The sequence below is a fragment of the Spermophilus citellus genome (assembly GCF_964194105.1).
Source record: "Spermophilus citellus genome assembly, chromosome: X".
NCBI lineage: Eukaryota > Metazoa > Chordata > Mammalia > Rodentia > Sciuridae > Spermophilus > Spermophilus citellus.
In genome coordinates, this window is record NC_138190.1 from 12,054,357 (window position 1) to 12,075,973 (window position 21,617).

The 21,617-nt window shown below is 39.1% G+C and overlaps 1 protein-coding gene across 3 annotated transcripts in view; it reads left to right on the forward strand.

The window, feature by feature from the left end:
* The window catches only part of REPS2 (RALBP1 associated Eps domain containing 2), a 216,049-nt gene that overhangs the window by 163,004 nt on the left and 31,428 nt on the right, over nt 1–21,617 (forward strand). For all 3 annotated transcript variants that reach the window (XM_081278301.1, XM_081278302.1, XM_081278303.1), the window contains exon 14: nt 2,960–3,021. In XM_081278301.1, coding sequence (XP_081134427.1) covers nt 2,960–3,021 — 62 coding nt within the window. The remainder of the gene's footprint in view (nt 1–2,959; nt 3,022–21,617) is intronic.

Sequence of the window (21,617 nt, forward strand, 5' to 3'; positions counted from 1 at the left end):
TACAGTGTATTTCAGAGTACAAATAATGAGAATGCTTTCCAGCTGAGCCAATCATAACTGAGGCCATATGAGAAAGGAAAATCATGATAGTCATTGTCATTCATGAATATAGTTGCAAAAATTCCAAATAAAATATTGGCCAACTAAATGTAGGCAATGTTAAAAACCTGAACAATTTGAAGTTATCCCAGGTCTGCAGGAATGCTTTAATATTAGAAAATCCATAATGCAATTCACCACATTAACAGATTATAAGAAAAAAATACCATATTCACAATGGGCAGAGTTGCATCTTTGCTTAAAATTTAACATGAAATCACCATGAAAAAAAATCTCAAAATAAGAATAAATAGGAATTTTCATAATATTTTAAAGGATAACCACCATAAACCTATATAGCAAACACTGTAATTCATGGTGAACTAGTGAACATTTCTCTTCGCAATCGAGAGAAGATGAGCATGCCCATTATCACCATTTAATTTAGCTTAATAGCAGATCTTCTAGGTATATATGTAAGATCAGAAAAATAGTGGTAAAGGTATCAACAAGAGGAAACAAAGCAGATGTTATTATTTGTGATATAATATTTGACCACCCCTGTTGAGGGCCATAGCTGAGTCGGGATGACGCATGGCATTTTTGCCAGAAGTAGTGGTTGAGAGGTGACGCCAGCGAGCCATTAAGATGATGACTTTTGAGTTCCTGTTGAGTTCGGTTGAGCGCAGGGATTCCTGAAGAATTCTCGTTGGTTGGAAAAGTTCCAGTAGAGGGAGTTCCGGTTGATGTGTGGTGTGTTCCTGGAGGAGCCGCATGGGTGGCGTTCGGGAGATTTCCCGGGGAGTGTGCTGGTGGAGTTTGGAAATAAAGTTTGTTCCTGCTTGAGTGGCTCGTGATTTGTGCCCAGCCAGACTGTGGCACACTCCCAATCCTCTTAGAACTTAATGAGGAAAATAACCAATATCAGTTCTTTAAAGATTCAGAATGACCAATGATCACATGCTTGTGATAGTATTTTGTTGCTTGAAACCTAGTAGTAAGAAACTGAGGCAGGGTTCTATTTTAAATGGTCTGAAATTGATTTTTACCTTATCTTTCCTTTATAGTTCGGGCAACTTCTAATGAACCTATTAATGATGATGTAGGTGATATGATTTTATCTAAAAGTGCATTCAGAAATAGATCTATACATCTTTTTTTTAAAGAAAAACATGGCATCTGTCCTGTTAAAAATTAATAGTAAAAAAAGGAGCATAATCTGATCTGAATTTGGAATAGATCCTGTTTCTATTAACTCTCAAGGTAGTGAGCAGGGACAGTTGCATGACTTGCCTTGTTTGTTTCCTATCTCTCAGGAATCACCGTCTTTGTTGCCTAATTTTCTAGTGTTTTGAAATCTCTTTTTGTATATGTTTTGTTCTAGTATCTTGAAAACTGTTGTTTTGTGTGGTTCTCTGTTTTTTGTTATTTCAAATGGGTGAGTAAATCTGTTTTATTTCCATCTTGGCTGGAAGCAGAAGTCAATTTAATTAAATGACTTATCATTTCATGCGTAGCCCTCGTCTGTTAATAAAAGGTTGTTTTAACACATGTATTCCGATGCAATTTTGTGGCCATTCTTTTAGAAGCATGTGTATTTTGCTTATTTACTTGTTTTGTTTTTAAAGTAACTGGTAATTTAAAAGCCCAATCCATGCTAACCTTTAGAGTACAGGCCCTGAGATGGATAATTCCTGAAGGCTTTTAGCATTCTTTTGTACTGTACGCTTTGGTACTATTGGCTGTTCAACCTCTAGTGTTTTGATCCACTGATGTGTTTTATAAATTTTAATGAAAGACAGATTGAGAGAAGTTGTAGGGTCCCACATGGCTGTACTGTATCCATGCTCTGGCTCAGAATGAGCAGCTCTGTAATATTACTCTGTGTTACGTTTGTGGAAAGCACAAAACTCCATCTTCTAACTTGTCTGATTCAGCTAGGTCAAATCAATAGTGATTTTCAGAATTTTCATGTTATTGGTATGTTGGTATTATTTATTGTTTAAGGCACAGAAGATTGTCCAAATATTAGTACACATATTATAAATATTTGAATAAACTACATATAATTATAAATACATGGGTTTTTCTAAGGTGTTTGTAAACAATGTAGTTTTTACTTGCCATTATGTGATCCTAAACTTATTTCTTGTGTGTTATTATGGACTTTATTCATAATTCTCTAGTAGGTGTTTACTTTCATTGTTAAGTTATAATTCAGATGTTCTTGGCTTAACTCAAATATTCTCTGTATCTCATAAAATTAAAAACATGCAAGTTTCTTTTAAAACATCCTTCAAAAGTGGCCAGATTATTTTAGAAACAGATTTAGTTATCCCTGATAATAATGATCAGGGAGAGAAAAGAAATTGAAATCTTTCAAATAAATCAATCAATCACTTCAGTCCATCACTTTTGGCCTCTCCCACTGCAGGTGGATCCAATCACAGGATCACATACAGGGTGGCAGAGTTGCTTTTTTGGGGGTTCTGGCTCCCTTCCTTTTGACAGCCCATACATTGAGTTAAACAGCAGTAATGGCTGAGATCTAGGGAGAAAAGCCTGTATTATTTGAAACTAAATAATTAACATCAGAATGATGAAGGATTATCCACCTTTCCCATGCAGAGTTCCCAGCTTTTGATCAAAAGGTGTTTTTTTCTTATCATTTTATACTGTCTTAGTCATAAAATGAACCCAAGTATTTACCTAACAGCCTTTGCAAATACTTGTGTTTTGGGTAAGATGGAAATGAAAAAGGGATTAGAAATACCATGTACTCTTTTTAAAAAAACATTCAGTGGGATTTTAAAAACATGTTAAATACAAATGCCATTGCTATTCCTAGTTCAATACAAGAGGTTTTTGTTTGTCTTCTTTTTATGGGGTGGTCTTTAACAATATGTGTTTTTCTTTTCAGCTACTAAATCGGGATTATTGCCTCCACCACCTGCACTCCCACCAAGGCCTTGTCCATCACAGGTAGGAGACAGATTTAATTTCTGTAAAGCATTTCATAGTACACAAATTGTCCTTTCAGTGTGTTTCTTTTCAAGGGTTGATTGCCACAGAACTGGTCTGTCAGATTCCCAGGAAAATAACTAGACGAAGAGAGCAGAGTGGATTAATTTCTTTTCATTCTAGCCAGCCCAGCCTCACGTGGAAAAGGAAAAATTTCCTCAATAAGCCACCAAGCAAACGTGTACTTGTTCATTCTTGGCTATTGAGAGTTGTGTGTGGTTTTCATAGAGAGGAATAGAAGGGGTGTCTCTCCAATGGAGGTGGAGGATGTGGTTGCTTTGTATAGTATGTTCAGTCTGGGTGGTTATATTTTCATTAGCATTTTAAGAGTTATGTTTATTTCACATAAACTAAAAATAAATGGTCATCAACATCAGGCTAGTGCTGTGGTTTTGGCCTGTGCAGTGCTTTTTTTTTTTTTTTTTTAAAGAGAGAGTGAGAGAGGTGAGAGAGAGAGAGAGAGAGAGAATTTTTTTTAATATTTATTTCTTAGTTCTCGGCGGACACAACATCTTTGTTGGTATGTGGTGCTGAGGATCGAACCCGGGCCGCACGCATGCCAGGCGAGCGCGCTACCGCCTGAGCCACATCCCCAGCCCCTGAGCAGTGCTTTAGTATGGTATTTACCTTCAGAACAATAAGCTGAAATGGTAGGAGTGGGAGAATGAGTCAATAAAATCTCTTTCACCTGTAAATTAATCTGCCTTATTTCCATGTGCTACTATGGCTTATTTATCAACACTTTCTGTGGAGTTGAAAGTGAGAAGCAAGAAGCAAATCTATGGAGTGTGGTAGATAGTGCTATAGATCTTTCCTTTTGCTAATTGCTGCTGAAGAGACTTTCTATCTTTAATGACCCTTTCCAACTTTTGGCAGAAAATGTTAGGAAATTTCTCTGCAGACAGTTTCTACTTGGTGCTCTGGGGGGTGGCTCAGAGCATACCTTTTCATGTAGTGCTTCTCAGGACTTGAGTCACTGAAACCACTTTTAACATTTGTTTACTGTTCCTTCAGACAATAAGATGGTCTTGAGCATCCACTGAACCACAAGATGCAAATACCATGATATTGACTTCCTACTTCAGTTTGAAGGGTAATAAAAAGCCCAGTTCTTCTTGACTTGCAAGAACACCTTTTTCAGAATGCAGAACTGGCTTTAAGAGGTACTGATCAGTTAATAAGTAGTTATCAACTCTGGTCTTTCTCTAATGCCAAATCATAGTTCCACCCTAAGGCTTTCCTTGGCCATAATTTCTCCTCATTCAAAATTATTAACTATGTTAATTGAGCATCTACAATAGACCAGGCATTGTACTAACTACTTTCAAAGCATAATTTAATCTTTATAAAATCTTATGAAGTAGTACTAATATCATCCTTTTTTTTAACAAATGAGGAAATGGGAGCACATAGGAGTTAAGCAGATCACCAAGGTGGGGTAACTAGTAAATAGTAGAGCCAGTTCCAAACTGAAGTCTTTAGGCCCTTCCTCTCTGTCACTGGAGTCTAAGTGTCTACATCTACAGCAACACAGCAGATCCATTATACTCATAACTGAGGCTTTCACCAATCCTCCATGGAGGACCTAGATGACTTGAGGCTGTTGCTTTGTACCAACAGCAAACTTGGACTTGATCACAACAAAATTAACTGACATTCTGGGAGTACTCATTTACTTGCTGCAGTTTCAAACCTAGACTTGAGGACCCCCTGAATGAATGTGTGGAAGACCTGTCTGAAAACACTTTTGTAATAAACCTCCCTGTTACACAAATGACAACAGTGGCCTGAACTGTGCTACTTTATTGCAAGTCCTCATGTGAGCTGCTTGAAGTGGGCTTCCTGTCTGCTTTTTGGGCATGGTGATTGAGGATCTGACAGGGAGACTGGGAATTCTCCAGTTCCTGTTAATGGATAAGTTGCTTCTTTGTCTACCAGATTGCCCAGCACAGTGTAAACACTGAGCTCAGCACTCAACCCAGGTCTCCAGCTCAGGTGCCTAACTGTGGAGAACAGGTGTGTAAGCAATGGAGGCAGAAAAATCTCTAGGCCATTTACTTTCTGCCATTGCCCCCTTTCATCCACTGTAAGTGGGATACATATTCAGTATACAAAGTCCTGGGTAATAAGCACATGGTTGTATTTAGTCTTCTTGCCATGTCAAATTCCTAATATTGACCCTAGGAGGATCTCAGTCACCACCTGTATGGAATGCCATAGTCTTTCCCAAATTTCTTGTGACGAAACAGTCTCTGGAAGATATTAGTAGAGTTCTGTGGTAAGAAAAATTTGCAGGCTGCTCCCTCTATACTCCCTTTGGGAGATTCCTAGTGTATGTGAACCTACTAAAGGTTTTGAAGTCCTATGGCAAAAACAAACAACAACAAAACCAACAAAAAACCTGTTCAATTTTGTTAAAGCAATTTTGTAGCTTGTGTGGCCATTCATCATTATATTTATAAAATACCTACCACTATCCTGAGGGCTTAGGGGCTAGGAAACATTACTAGAACACCAGGCTTAAGGTGTTGCTAAGAGCATTTCCACATTGTTCTCATCTGTCACCTCATTTCTGTATTATGTGATTAAAGTTAAGTTTTGTATGTTATACCAACAGTCTTCTCTAGAAGATTTAAAAATTAAAGTTCACTGCACATTAGCTTGAGATTTCCAATTTTCCAGGTTTTCAGTTTGTTCCCTTTCTTTCATTGTTTTTCAATTCCTTCTTGCTTACTCTCTCATGAGGTCATTTTGCTGTCTCACAGCAAATTTTATTATAGAGAACTTAAACACTCTGAATTCTTCCTTTGCTTTATAAAATATTTTGAATATCTGCTATATCATCAACCTAACTTGGAAATATATCTATATCTACAGAGACATTTTCATGGGGGCTTAGACTGTAGCACCATAACATGGAGACCTGGGGAGAAACCAGGAAACATGTTAAAACTAAAATCATTACATTTATTAGTAGCTGTGGAAGAGGTTAAACTAAAGTTTCTGTATTATTTGTAGGATTTAGATATTTCCTATTATATAACTTGATAAATGGGTGAGACTAGTTTGTAATAATGAAAAAAAATGTTCTGTTTCCTGCAGAGGAACACTATTTTAAAAGCTATGTGACGAATCAGTTGTGATATACTTCCAAGTTCTGAGTATGTTACATACTCATTTGAGTTTGTACATTTGCATATATATATCTACATGTAACAGAAACATATCTACTTTTATCAAGTGAGAGAGATGGGGTATAGGTTTTCAGCATAAAATGCAGTTTAGGTGGATTCTACTTATACCAAGCACCACTGTGATATGAACATCTGGATTAAGTTATACAAATGGGGCCCCAGAGTTAGGGAAAGGAATAAATTCAAAGAAACAGATCTTTTATTTTTCATACTATTAGGTAAGAGCAAGAAGGACCAAGTGAATAAAGAATCAAGCGTTTTTTTTGTTCCACATTTTCCTTTGGAAAGACTGGAAACCAGAGCATGGTCTTTTGGCTCAGTTCAGAAGTGTTTTTTTCTAAAGACCAATTCATAGCATAAAAAAACAGAAAGCAATTAGAGCAGACTGTTTCATATGGAGCAGCGTTAAAGTGAGTGTTAGTTGAACTTATTAGCTTGCTGTTTCTGCATAAAGTAAAATGCCATCTACAGAGTTTGTGCTTGTCTTGTAGGTCAGTTCTCTGCTAAGGGACTATTTAGTACTTCCATAGCTAAATCCCTTTAATAGCATTGATCTCATGCCAAATTTCTTATGGCAATTGTGATAGAACCATGGCTTCAGTGTAATTATGTTTAATAAAGAAAAGATTTGGGGATACAAAGTATTAACTTTTAAGTTTTACATTGGCACCACATCTGATGAATTAGGGCTTCCTCTAGACTAATGTGCTTAGAATTTTCCTATTTATGCCACTAGTTTCTTATCTTAACATAGCAAGTGCTCCCCACTAGCAATGTTATGAGTACTAAGATAACAGGCACGGTGGAAGAAACATCTTATTAATACTGTTACACTTAGATCAAGAAGGCTCATGGGATGGGTGGGGTGATCACTGAAATGACTTTTAAAGAAACAAGAGCCTCTTTATTTTTAGATGGCTGAGGGATACAGAGACTTCCTGTAGGGGAAGAAAATCAAATGCATAGAAACAGATATACATGAGGTCCTGGTATGTTTGAGGAACTACCAGAGATTTGGAAAGCCAGATTTGAGGGAAGATTGAATGTTCTGAAGGTGGCAGTGAAGAGCAGGCCACCTCCTCATCTCCAGTCCCAGTGGTGCCAGAACTGTGGGAAAGAAATAGTCCCCCAATAAGAAAGTTCTCTATGGGAAGCAGCTGCTGAAGAGACAGTAGAAGTTTAGTTAGCCTGGCTGTTTTCACCCTTGGCTACATAGTAGCATCATCTGGGGGAGCTTTAAACCTGCTGAGGCCCAGAAATTTTGGAATGAGGTGGTAAGTCCCAGTCATTGGGTGTTTAAAATTTTTTCATGTGATTCTAAAGTGCAGCCAGAATTGAGAAGTACTCAATTAGAGCAAGAGGAAAGAATGTTCAGAGAAAAGATCTAGAGGGGATTTTGGTGATGTCATTCCATAAGTTCTAGTGGAAGAGGAGAGGGAAGTAGGAGTTCAGCTTAGGGGATGTACCTAAACCCTGTGGGGACAAGAACCCAGATCATGAGAAATGGCCTGTAAACCACAGGCTTCATGTGATGACTGATGTGAATATGGTGAGAAAGTGTAATAATAGCAAGGTCCTGCTGGAAGGACTAGTCACTGTGTGCCACTGGTCATGTGTGTACTGTCATGAAAGATGAGCCAGGAACACAAATGGCCTTGAAAGGAAACTAGAGCCACCATGGTTCACTCAGCTCATTTCACATCTAACTTTTCTATCTGGCTAGAATCAGAGCTGAAGGTCATGCTGGACCCAGTAGGAATATGCTGGGCATGCTGCTCTTTTTCAAAGCCAAACTCCTTAGACACAACTTTTTATTACATGCTAACTTTGTTATATTTGGAAGGAATGATCATATCTTACTTAAACTCAAATGGCAGTTGTTAGGCTCTGAACTTCTAAAATACTTGCAAGATGTGGTAGTACACATTTGTGATCCCAGCCACTTAGGAGGCTGAGGCAGGAGATGGAAAGTTCAAAGCCAGCCTCACCAAGTCAGCAAGACCCTGTCTCAAAATAAAAATAGAAAGGATAGATGTATCTCACTAATAAAGGACTCTGGCTTCAATTCCCAGTAAACGCCCCCCCCCCCAAGATCTTATTTTAAATATAACTGAAAAAAATCATAAAACACAATTAAGGGAAAAACTGCTTAGACCAGTTTTTACTGCTCACTCCTGCTAAGTACAACTGAAACCCTAGAGATGATATAACAGAAAGAAAGCTACTTTCTACTGTCATATACTTGGAGGTATACTGTTAAGTAATTGGCAGAAGTTTAGCTGCTTTGGCAGGGAAATGATACAGTTTTCCTTGTAAGAATATCCTCTTATAATCAAGGATTAGGAAAAAATGCCTTCTGATATGATAAGAATAAAAAAGTTATTTGAAGCTTTATCAGAAATGATCTTTGGAAGCTACTTTTAGAAACCATGTTCTCAGAAATTGGGATAAGACATGTATAACAGTATATAATAACATAGTTATGATGACTCTAGCAATTGTGAGATGCAAATAAATAGTTCACAGAAATAGGTCATCTCATACTTATTTTTCATCCATGTTCTCTGGATAGTGACTCTATTGCCCTCCTTTTTCATTGGTAATTTTGTAGACTGACAGTGTTGCCCACCTGTAATCCCAGCAACTCAGGAGGCTGAGGCAGGAGGATCACAGTTTGAGGCCAGTCTCAGCAACTCAATAAAACATAAAATGGGCTGGAGATGTAATTCACTGGTAAAGCACCTCTGGGTTTAATTCCCAATATAAAAAAACAGCAGGAAGGTAATTTTGCTTTGTATAGACTTCCAGACTGAAAGTTAATTTCCCTCAGCATTTTGAATGTATTAACCTCCTCCTCTTCTGACATTTATTGCTGCTGTTGCTGCTGCTGCAGAGTGTACTGTCAATCTATTTTTGGTTTCTTTGGAGTGACTCTGTCTTTTCTCTACAGGGGCTTTTAATACTTTTTCTTATGTTCTGTTTATGTCACTGTGATGTGTCTAGGCATAGATTTAAGTTTATTTATTCCAGGTGACACTTGGTATACATTTCCCATCTGGAAAATCATGTTTAATTTTAGAGCACTCTTAGTCATGTCTCTGTGGGTTTGATTTCTCTACTAATTTCTTCTATTTTCTTCTTGAACTGCAATTGGCTATATATTTCTGTGTGTCAACACATCTTTTACTTGTAATAATGATTCTCTCATTTTTTAATGTTCTGATCATTCTGTGCTAGCCCTGGACCAAATCTTTGTCTTCTAAGTGATTCTCTGTATAACTGTGTATAGCCAAAATTTTTCTATCTTGTTTTAAAATCTCTATCGCTATTCTTTGAATCTAGGTTTTATAATCAATTATTTTTATGTCAGTCCTTTTTTATGTTTCCCTATTTTTGTTTCATGTTTCATTCCCTATATTTAACATTGAGAATTCTAAACATACTTAATATATTTAATGTTATTTCAACTTGCTCTATTTTCATGTTTATTGGGAGTGAATTTTTTTTTTTGTCTTAGATTTTGTCTTCCATGCCTTTGAAAGTTGCAGGCTTGTGATCATTGAGTTGGGTTTAAATTTCATTCTCATTTCTCTGAGCTTTTTCCTATCTGGCAGTTTAGCAGCTATCTCTACCAGCTATACTCCAGAGCCCTAAACTCTTATACCCCTATACCCCATGTCCTTTAGTCTAGAGCCATTTTTTGTACTTGAGGTACAATACTTCAATCTGGTGTGGATGTCAGAGTTCTCAAGGATGGCATCAGATGCTAGCTTAGCCCAGGACCAGGCTGTGATATTAGACAGATGCTCCTTGATTTAGGATGAGGTTATGTCCCAGTAGACCCACTAGAGACTGAAAACATTGTAAATTGAAAATTAATTTAATATACTTAACCTGCTGAACATCAGAGCTTAGCCTCACCTACCTTAAACATGTTCAGAGTACTTACATCAGCCTATAGTTGGGCAAAATTGTCTAACACAGAACTTCTTTTATAATAAAGTGTTGAATATCTCATGTAGTTATTGAATACTCAAAGTGAAAAAAGAATGGTTGTATGGCTATGTCTTCATACCCTTATAGGGTTGAAGTACCATAAGTTGAACCCTTGTAAGTCAGGGACGGCCTTTATATACTTTCTAAGTAGACACCTCTGAACACCATCACAGGCTTCATGCTGGCTTTTCAGACTTACAGGTAGTGAAGCACCACGTAGCCTTTGGCTTCAGGGAATGAGCTTGGTACTAGTCTCCTGCTTCATATGGAGATCCCTGTTATTTTGCTGCATGTGAGCTCTCAGCCACCTCTGTATGCTTCAGGACTCCCAGCCTGGCCTACTGCTTTGTGTTTTGTCCCCTGATGAACCTTTTCTGGCTTCTGAGTATCAAAATCTTAAATTTCCATGCTTGTGTGTTCGTGCTTTCACATCTGTCATTGCATGTCATTTTTTTTAATTAGTGTGTTATAGTTACACAATATTATTGTTTGTTTGACATAATTATACAAGCATGGAATATAATTTGCTGCAATTCAGTCCCTAGTACTTCTCCTTTATCTCCCCCTGTTCCTTTTCCTCTTTTCTACTGGTTGCTCTTCTATTTATTTATAGTTTTTTTTTAAATAGTGCATCATAGATATATTTAAAAGTGAAATTTCACTGTGTAATATTCATAAGGAAGAGGAAGTTGAGTTCAGAGAGTGAAAATGAATGGTTTGGATTCTCATAGCTAGTAAGTTACCCAGCCTGCTCTTGTAGAAGAGGCGAGCTGGAAAAGGTTTCTGGGGAAGTGCTAGAAATTGAATGATATAGAGAAGGAGGGTAAGGGATAGAAATCAGCCACTACCTGTCACAAAAATTAGCTATTGACCTGCTAAGCAAAAGTTAATGAGAATTTCTATTCTCTTTGCTTACCAGTTATTTTCAAAATGTGAAATCTTTTCTACATCCATCTAAAATACCTTTTTTTTTTTTTTTTTTGGTGGTACTGGGGATTGAACTCAGGTGCACTTTACCACTGAGCTACATCCCCAGCCCTTTTTATTTTTTATTTCAGGGTCTTGCTAAATGGCTCAGTCTAACCTCCAATTTGCTATCCTCCTGACTCAGCTTCCTGAATCGCTGGGATTACAGTTGTGCACTGCGCCAGCTAAAATGCTTATTTTAAAAGTATACAAGCTAGCGAGGTTCTGTGATTTTTATTTCACTTATGAAGCACTTTTTTAGAGTGCTGTGTGCCCGATGCTCTTCTAAGTGCTTTACAAATACTAATTCATTTAGTCTTCATAACAGTCATGCATGATAAATTCTGTTGCTCTCATCATTTTGCAGATAAGTAAAATAAGACAGAGAGAGAGAGCTTCAGGAACTTGCCCAGTGCCACACACAGCAAGGAAAGGCGTGATTCTAACCCTGCTGTCTAGCCCAAGGTCTAGCTTTTAGTATGATACTATTCTATGAATTCATGTCTCAGAATTATTCTCCCAACAACCAGACTGACGTATTATCTTTATCAGGGGTACATTTTCTCTTATGAAACCTCTTAATGAGTTAGCTTTACTCCACTACTAATGACTTGTTTTCTTAGATTTCTTACTCTTTATTATATTATGCTCATGATTTTTGTCATGTATAAAGCTCATTTTGCTGACATGTCCTCTGGACAGTGCCCTCAGTTTGCCTAAACAGTTCATCAGGTGTTAATGGAATGTGCTTACTGTAAGCCCGTACTTTGCTAAGAACTATGAGAGCATGAAGATTGTGATGTGATCCTTATCCTGTAACTCCTTCATCTTCCTCACCCTCTGAAGGCAGTCCTGCTTAACACCATTCATTCTGTAGTCTCTCATGGCACTTACATATAACATTTTCCATGTGCCTTATTTAAACCCATTTCCTTACGTTTTATTGGTAAACGTTGTAGGCTGTAGCTGGCCAATATGTTTATCATAAGTAACAAGACAGCTCAGTTTCTCCCAAAAGGGTTAGTTGTACTTGGTCTCTCTTTTTTAAAAATTTCTTTACTTTTTTAATTGGTAGCGCTGGATATTAAACCCAGGGCCTTATTCATGCTAGGCAAGCACCGTACCACTGAGCCATGTCCCCAGCCCTTTGTATTTTATATTTTGAGACAGGGTCTCAGTAAGTTGCTTAGGGCCTTGCTAAGTTGCTGAGGCTGGCTTTGAACTTGTGATCCTTCTGCCTCAGCCTCCCAAGCTTCTGGGATTATAGGCGTGCATTACTGCACCTGGCTAGTTGTGCTTGATTTCTAGATAACTGAACAATGAAGTCCTCATTTCTCTTGTCAGTCTCTCACCCCTACCATACAATGACAGAGTACACAAGTCACTCTTGAGGGTTGGGGGAGGAGTATATAAGTAGGGAAGTATAGGCAGCAATCATAGTGCTATGGTGCTAATGGGCTCAGGAAGGCAGCCTGATAGTGGAATCAAGAGCATCAGCTTCAAATCCTATTACTACCTTTTATTGGCTTTGGGACTTTGGGCAAATTACTTAGTCTTTCTGTGTCTCCATTTCATCATCTGCAAAATGGAGATAGTGTTAGTGTTTATTTTCATAGGGTTGTTATGAGGATTCTATGAGATAATATCTGTAGAGCCCTTAGAATGGTGCCTGGTACATGGTCCACCCTCAACAACAGTAAGCTGTTACAATTATTATCGCTGCAGGCACAATGAAACAAAAGCAGGATCCAGTTTGAAAATGCAGAAGACCCAGGATATCCAGAAATTGGTAGTCATAAGCCCAGAATAAGTGCTAGACTACTTACTCTGAACTACTTTTAGTAGAATTTTTTAAAAAAATTACCCACTCCTCTGACCTTTTGTGGACTGACTGCCTTCTTCAGAAGTTTGCCAATATAGTCTGTAGGCCCAATCCAGATCATCACTTGTTTCCATAAACACTGGAAATTTGAAAGACAAGAACCAGTTGGCAAGAGGTATGCATAGGACATCTTTCTTCAACCTTTTCTCACAGGGAGCTTGAGTCTCAAGAGAATTCTTCCATCAGTCAAATAATAGAAATGGGAAGAAGAATCTGTGGGAAGAAGGATAGACTTTCCCTGTCACCCACAGTCTCCTAAACAATGCCAGTGTCTGTGATTTGTCATTTTTCCTTAAAGACTTTTGTCTGACCAAGGTGCACTGTCTTTCAGTCTTGATTAGCAAAACTCTGAGCAAATATCCTTTATTCAACTGGCAGCTTCAAAGGCTTGCTGTGGGGGGCCTTCCCAACTGTGTTTCTGAAGCATAATTAAAGGAAACCAGACTTGGCCTCACCACAGTAGTGTACTGTGAAGGTGAGGAAAAAGGGAACATGGCTACTGAGAGAAGACAGAGGAAAGGAATTTACCTTTCCAACTCCCTCCTAAATACCCTACTCTGCCCAGAAAATTTTGTAGTTGTTGCCTAATAGTGTGCTGGTAAACCCTTTCTCTGGAAAATGGAAGGTAAACCTCAGTTTGTAGCCTGTCTTGTAAATACTCCCATCAGGCTGATCCTGAGCAGACTTGGGAATAGATGTACACCATCAGCTCACTGGTACCAGCTAGCTCTGTAGTAGACAGCTTTACTTTGCCTCACAATCTTCCTGTTGGGATTCTGTGTGCCAGGTAATGGCATCTCTTTCCTTCCTTCCTCTTTCCTTGAGGCAAAACTTCTCTCTTGTTTACATTTAACTTGTACCACTAGATGGCACTTTAAGGACATTACAGGAAATTGTCTCTGTGGGATTTGTTTTTTTTTTTTTTAAAAAACTTTTTATTGAACTATATGAATGTGCAACTCAGTGAATTTATACAAGCTGAACACACACATGTAATCTTCACCCAAATCAAGAAACAGAATATAGTTAGCACTCCAGAACTGCTCCCCTCTCCTGTGCTATTTTCCCTATTGCCTATATTTAGGGTTAGCACTATTTTGACTTCTAACAGTGTAGATTAATTAGTTTTGCCTATTTCCTACTTTATATGAGTGGAATCATGCAGTATAAACTCTCGTGTCTGACTGCTTTTACTTAAATGATATTCGTGTGATTCATCTATACATTTGTATGTAGATCATTGCTGTATAGTATTCCATTGTATGTGCAAATATATCACTATTTTCTACTGTTGATGGATATTTGGGTAATTTTCAGGTTTTGACAATGATGAGTTGTGCTGCTATGGACATTCCTATCCAACTATTGAGTGGATGTGTGTTTCATCATTCTTGGCAATATGCCTTAGACTTTCATGGCACAGGGAAGGTATACATTCAGCCTTAGCAGATGTTGCCAAACAGTGTTACAAAGTATTTGTACTGATATAATCAATCAGTGGTGATCCCAGTCCAGTTCCACATTCTCATCAGGGCTGAATTTATTTTATGGCTGGTTCGTAACTCTTACCATAATTTTATAGTCCCCTCTCTAGCAAATTATTTCTAATTGAATTTTTTAAAATCTATTTTTTGTAGATGTTGATGGACATTTATTTTATTCTTTTATTTATATGCAGTGCTGAGGATTGAACTCAGTGCCTCACACATGCTAGGCAGTTGCTCTACCACTGAGCCACAACCCTAGCCCTCTAATTGAATTTTTAAAAATCATATTTCCCTGATGGATGTAGCTCATGCAGGAAGGACCGTGTCAACCCAAAAGGAGGCATTTCTTACAGTCAAAGTGTGAACTATCAGTAGTTGGAAAGAATGTTATTCTATACTCCATCCCTGATACATAATGATGGAACCATGGAGAGAATTCAGGGTTTGTTTGTTTGTTTGTTTGTTTTTGTAGTACTGGGATTGAATTCAGGGCTTCACACATGGTAGCTCAGTGCTCTCCACTGAGCTACATCCCAGTCCCTACAGAGGGAATTCAAATGATGAGTGTGGTAAAATATTGCATGAGGCTAGGATTTTGAGGCCTTTTAAATTTTTCATATACTGTTATTATCACTAGATCTATATATATATCAGTGGTGGGGGACCAGCAAGGAGAATTTCTAAAGTCCTAGTCATGAGATACTGTTGAATACTGATGGGTGGTGGTAGGTGCCTGCAAGAGAGGCATTTTTTCATCTTATTCATAGGGAATACAAATTTCAAGAGAATCCTGCCATAGATCACATTATCTGTGAGGACCATGTTGTTGAGTCTGCAGATGAGAGTGTAATATGGCTTAAGTATGTGATATAGAGAGTGGGGCTCAGACTCAGGTCAGATCTTTGTTGTATTAATAGAAATTGGAAGTAGAAAAACAAAACCCTGGTCATGGTCAAAACACTTGCATTTTATACCAAAATAAAGCATTCAGAGTCCTCTAGTTATAATAGCAAGTATTTTTCATGGATGTTGTCCAGTAATCAAGCAGGTTTTGGGAATCCGTAGGAGATTCTGTCATGTAACTACTGAATCCAGGGACTACTTCTCCATTACAGTTGCTGATTACCCATTCCCACCAAAGTTCTTTCTGAGCTCCTCAGTGTTTTCCTGGGTGTTTCCAGTATTGGACTGTTTTCCCATTGGACTGAGGGGAGGTGGGTGGTGCCAGAGATGTTCAGTGCAAACTGCCTGAGATATCTGTACTGAGGTAGCCTTCAAATTTGAAATCCTGAAAGGGCTTTTATTTTTTAAAAGTCTCCCCTCCAACATTGATAGTAGTAATATTTAGTGGCACAGATTTGGATTGTGGATCATCTGCTTTGGGGCTTGTAATCTAAATTGGAGCCAGCATTTTCTCAGTCTAGGTTTCCCTCTGTTTGTCAAGGGTGAAAAGTCCGTTACACTGAATTGGCTGCTGCCTGCACTAACAGAAACTGTGCCTGGGAAACCAGTCAGACTTTTTTTTTTTTTTAACAATAGCTGCTATCATTATTGACCAGTTATCATGTAGTTGTGCTTAACAATATAGACAGATCTTTTGTTTAATTCTCACAGTGTCTGAATGAGGTTGATTATCCCCATTTTTCAGATGAAGAAATTATACCTCAGAGAGGTCAAATATGTGACATATGTGACCAGCTTATACACTGAGCAAGGGCAAAGCTTGGATTTTACTCTAAAGCCTGCACCCTATAACTGCTATGCTCTGTGGCGGTAGTTACCATGGGATGAATTCTTAACCTCCTTTTCAGTGGAACACAAAACAGTGTTGGACTTATTGCTGGCTCATTCCACATGTGGATTAGAGGACCTGCTGTTTGTTGGTGTTCAGTTTAGGCTCTGGGAAAAATGATAGCACAGTAAGACCCAGATCCTGTTTTCTAGATGGTTACCATTCAGCTCCATTTCTGTCTTTCACAGGTGACTTGGGTCATGGATTTTGGTAAACAGTCTTTCAGTGATTTGGGTCTTTTGGACCCTCTTGATTCTGGTTGTGGAATGATGGGGCTTGCTGTGGCCAGTATGCTGCTGGCTGCTGTTTCTGCATGGTAGGTCCCTAAGTTTGACCACATGGCTTTCTGGTGTACCCTTGTCTAGCAGAGATAAGGGTCAGGTGAAAATTAGGCAACAAATGACATTTAGTATACTGAGAAGATGCTGGAAAACCCTAAGAGGCTGCAGCAGGATTGTCTGCTCATCTCCTTAAAATTTAGCCACTGCCTCTGTGATCCCCAGTTTGGGGATCCATCCTGATTCTTTGGTATTAAACAAAAGTTGAGTTTATTTTTACAATCTGTCAATAGCATGCATTGCAAAATTTAGATGTCTTACCAGTTACCCACGCCTTGGCAAATTACTGCAATTAAGCTTTTTTTTTTTTTTTTTTTTTTTTTTTTTTTTGGTGGTGCTGGGGATTGAACCCAGGGCCTTATTCATGTGAGGCAAGCACTCTACCAACTGAGCTATATCCCCAGCCTGACAAACAACTTTTTTTTTTTGTTCCAGAGATTGAACTCGGGGGCACTCAGCCGCTGAGTCCCATCCCTAGCCCTATTTTGTATTTTATTTAGAGACAGGGTCTCACTGAGTTGCTTAGGGCCTTGACATTGCTGAGGCTGGCTCCGAACTCACGATCTTCCTGTCTCAGCTTCCCAAGCCTCTGGGATTACAGGTGTGCGCCACCATGCCTGGCTAACGAATGACTTTTTTTTTTAATATTTATTTTTTAGTTCTCGGCGGACACAACATCTTTGTTGGTATGTGGTGCTGAGGATCGAACCCGGGCCGCACGCATGCCAGGCGAGCGCGCTACCACTTGAGCCACATCCCCAGCCCAGCGAATGACTTTTTAACAAAATCTTGTTGCTGAAGATTTTTGTCCTGCTGCAAATATTTATAGATGGAACCTTGGAGGCATATACCCAATTCCTCCCATGATAAATGGATGAGCAAATAGTTAAGAAGCCTAGTCAGTCATTGCAGGAACACTTATGGCCTTGTCCAGACTAAGGTCCCTGGAGACTTTGTTTACTCATCTTTTTAAGTGAAGAATTTTGGCCATCAATGGTCCCCAATTGGTCTGGGCTGGCTATGTAAAAATCTCCCAGGGAGCTTGTTAAAATATAAGTTTCTCATGCTCCATTCCTAGGAGATTCTGATGAGGGAACTCTGGGGTGCTGTCTAAAAATCTGCAATTTATAAAAATCCCCCAGATAATTCTACTGAGTTAGCTATACACCAGTTAGCTATATTTGGGAACCAGTGGGGTAGAAGGTATAGAACAATTGATTTGGGAAGAAACCTTTTATAAGTTTGAAGATTTAGGGAATACTTGGGCATATGGAGTAGGCTCCATATGGATGAATTAACCCAGGTATAATGTAGTCAATAATTGGAGCCAGGTGGTGGAAGAACTTTAACTGGCTGAGGGGTTGTGTTATGTGCCATAGGCCTTGGGGACATGCTAAAGGCTTTGAGATAAAAGAGCCTCCATGAGATGATGGTTTTTTTTACAAGATTAGTTTCTCAGTGATGTGCAGGGTGAGTCAGCCTGGGCAAGAAACTGAAGGCTGGAAAAACATCTGCTGAAGTTTTTGTAGTGGCCCAGGTGGGAAGTGTGGTGAGAACTTGAAATGGAGTAGGGGGTAGGTCCTTTTGGTAAAAAGAGGCTGCCTCAGTAGAACTATAATCTGAGATACATTGTTTTAAACTATTTAAAAACTTGTAATTTATTGTTAGGTTCATCTGCCTTGACTATTATCATGAATGATTTCTATTGTGTATTTTTTCCAAGAGTGTTTTTTGATTGATTTGGTTTAGTTTTGGGTACTGGGTTTGTTTGTTTTTTGTTTGTTTTTTTTTTTTTTGATACCCAGGGACACTGTATCTTTGAGCTGTATTTCCAGTCTTTTTTTACTTTTCATTTTTCAACAGGGTCTCAATAACTTGCTGAGGGTCTTGCTAAATTGCCCAGGCTGGCCTTGAATTATAATCCTCATGCCTCAGCCTCCAGAGTTGGGATTACAGGCATGCACCACCATGCCTGTCAGGCAGGTTTTAAGGAGCCCATGGAACAAATTCGTATAGAGTAGTAGTTGGCAGCAGCAACACAAACTGTTACTGCAACAAAGAAAGGAAGAAGAAAAGCAGGAGGGGAGCCCTTTCTTGCCTGAAAGCAACCCCATCCACACCCTGCCTCCATACTCTTAGCCAAATAAGAAGGGGAAGAGTGTGCAGCAGGGGCCCCTGGAGTTGGATCTGCCAAGCACTGTGGAGATTGCTCCTCTCCTAGGAATGGGTGTGGACCTTAGTATCTGGCAGGAATGTTCTTCCTTTGTTCATCTAAAACCCAGCCTGTAGTTAGCGTTTCCTAAAGTATGTCCCACAGAACATTATTTCTGCTGAATGTTAAAGGAGTTACATGAGAATAAAGAATTGAAGTCAAAGAAGTCTGAGAACGTATGCCTTAACAAGCAAAGGCAAGTGGCTTCCATTACCTTACAGAATTTCAGAGCACGAAATGTGCTATGTGCTCATTGAATCACCAAGAGGAAGATAGACTAGCCAGTGCTTCCTAAGGTTAGCTGTAGATTATTCCCCCCTGTAGGTAGGGGCTGGCAAATTATGGCCAAATCTGTACCACCCACCTTTGTTTGTAAATAGAATTTCTTGGAACACAGCTATGCCCATTCATTGGATTGTCTTTGGCTACTTTAGCACAACAGTTGAGTTGCAGAGCTGCCACAGAAACTGCATGGCCCTTAAAACCTCAAAAGTTTACTGCTGTCCCTTTACAGAAAAGATTCACCAATCCCTGTTCAAGATCATTTCTAGACTGCCTTAAGGAGATATAAGTGGATTTTCCAGCACTGCTTTATGATGAATCTGCTTAATTTTATTCAGTTTCTGTATGGACATAATTCTTTCTTCTTGCTTTAAACCATTTTTTTTTTCTCTCAACCACTTATCAGGGTCAAAACCTGAGTTCCATATGTCCTTGTTCTTTTTCTTTCACTTATGCCATGTTCTATCAAGCACCAATGATGTATCCAGTTTCCAGTCTAAGTAACTCTCACATCTACCTGTTCCCATTCCCACCAACCTGGTTTAAAATACAAAGCAAATCAGACCGTTTGTCTACTTTGAGTCTATAGGTGGCCCCTCTGGCCCTCAGGGTGTGCTCCAAATATGCAATGTGGATATAAGGTCTGGTTAGGGAGACAGAAATTACTGGGTGGTATTCCATAGTAGAAGACATTTAATTCAAGGAATTAGATGCTTACAAAAGCATTAGACATTGTCAGGCTTCTGTCTGCTGCAGTGTAGAGAAAAGTACAGAAGTGGGGAAGGTGCTGAATGAATGGTCTTCAGATAATCCAGGTCTGTAAAGCCATGTATGGTCTACCCCACTGCCTTTCTCCAGTTCCAGGCGTGCCCCCTGTTTTGCTCCCCACACTTTAACTTCACTCTACCTGACTAGATTCCTAACTCTACACATATTCCTAACCCAATTTTAAAAATGAAAATAAAATGACTAACATGTATTATCTCTCTGTATCAGGAATTTGGGAGTGGCTTGGTTGGTTGGTTCTGGTCCAGGGTCTTAAGAAGCTACTGGGGATGTGGCTCAAGGCCCTGGGTTCCATCCCCAGCAGCACCAAAAAAAAAAAAAAAAAAAAGAGATGTCATCCAGGAATGCAGTCATGTGAAGGCTCACCTGGGGCTGGAGGATCCAGTGCTAAGATGACTTGGCAGGAGGCCTCACTTCCTTGCTAAGTAGACCCCTTGTTAGGACTGAGTGGATTTCCTTACAGTATATCAGCTGACTTCACCCAGAATAACCAGTATATGAGAGAAAAATACACACAGAAGCAGAGAGAGAAATACCAAGGGATAGCATATTAGGGTGCTTTAAATCCCCCTTTCTGGGACCATGTTGTGTAGTGTCTCTGGCCAGGTTCCTTAAAGGCAAAAAAGCCAAGGGGGAAAAAACCAAGGTATAATGGAGTCTCAGATAAAGGCTGACCTTGGCCTGATCCATATAGGGAGTAATCTGGTATATAAATTACATCACAGAATTATCCTCCTTTGAGATAGAGGACTGCCCTTTTATATCCTTCTACATACACATCAGTTATTGTCCGTGGCCTGCTGGGGGAAGGGTTGGGAGGTAGGCTTCCATCAGTTGACAATTTTTCTCTAGAGAAAAGAGCAGCTGTGAGTCATTAGTAGCCAAACCTCAGAACAGCTGGGGGATGGATGTGTCAGCCAGGTAAAGGTTATCTGAGTGGGGGCACTATAGCACCTTTGACTGCTGGCTTCTTCCTGTTTAATTCTGAAGTATTTACCAAGGAACCTGACTGTAATTGAATAAAAATGAATGAACAGAAGTGCTTAGCTTCTCTGGGCCTGTATTCATTTCTGGAAAGCCAACTGAGCAGGCCATGTTGTTTCATCATCCATGGAAACAGGCAAAACCACAGGCCAGACAGTTCTCTGCATCCTAAGCGGCAGTACCTTGTTCTACCATGTGACCTATCCAGGCCTTTTTTTTTTTTTTGGCAAAATTGGAATGAAAATAGCTTGTCATTTTCAGTTGGAAAGTACTAGAATTGATGTGTGAGAGTGTGTGTATCTGTATATCTCTATATCAATATCTGTATCTGTATCCCAGGTCCTTGCATATAATTTCAGAAAGGTACTTTTGTAAATGAAAAAAATTCAGATTGGGGCTGTGGCTCAGAGGTGGAGTGCTTGCCTAGCATGTGTGAGGCACTGGGTTTGAGCCTCAGCAGCACATAAAAATAAATAAATAAAATAAAGCTTAAAAACTCAGACACATCTTACCATTGCTTCCTCATTCTTCCCAGCTCCTATCTGATTGTTGCTTGTGTTTTTAGAGATGTTTAAGGGAAAAGGTGGCATCAACAAAGACACTCTACACCTTTTCTGTGTTCAGAATCCTCATTTCTG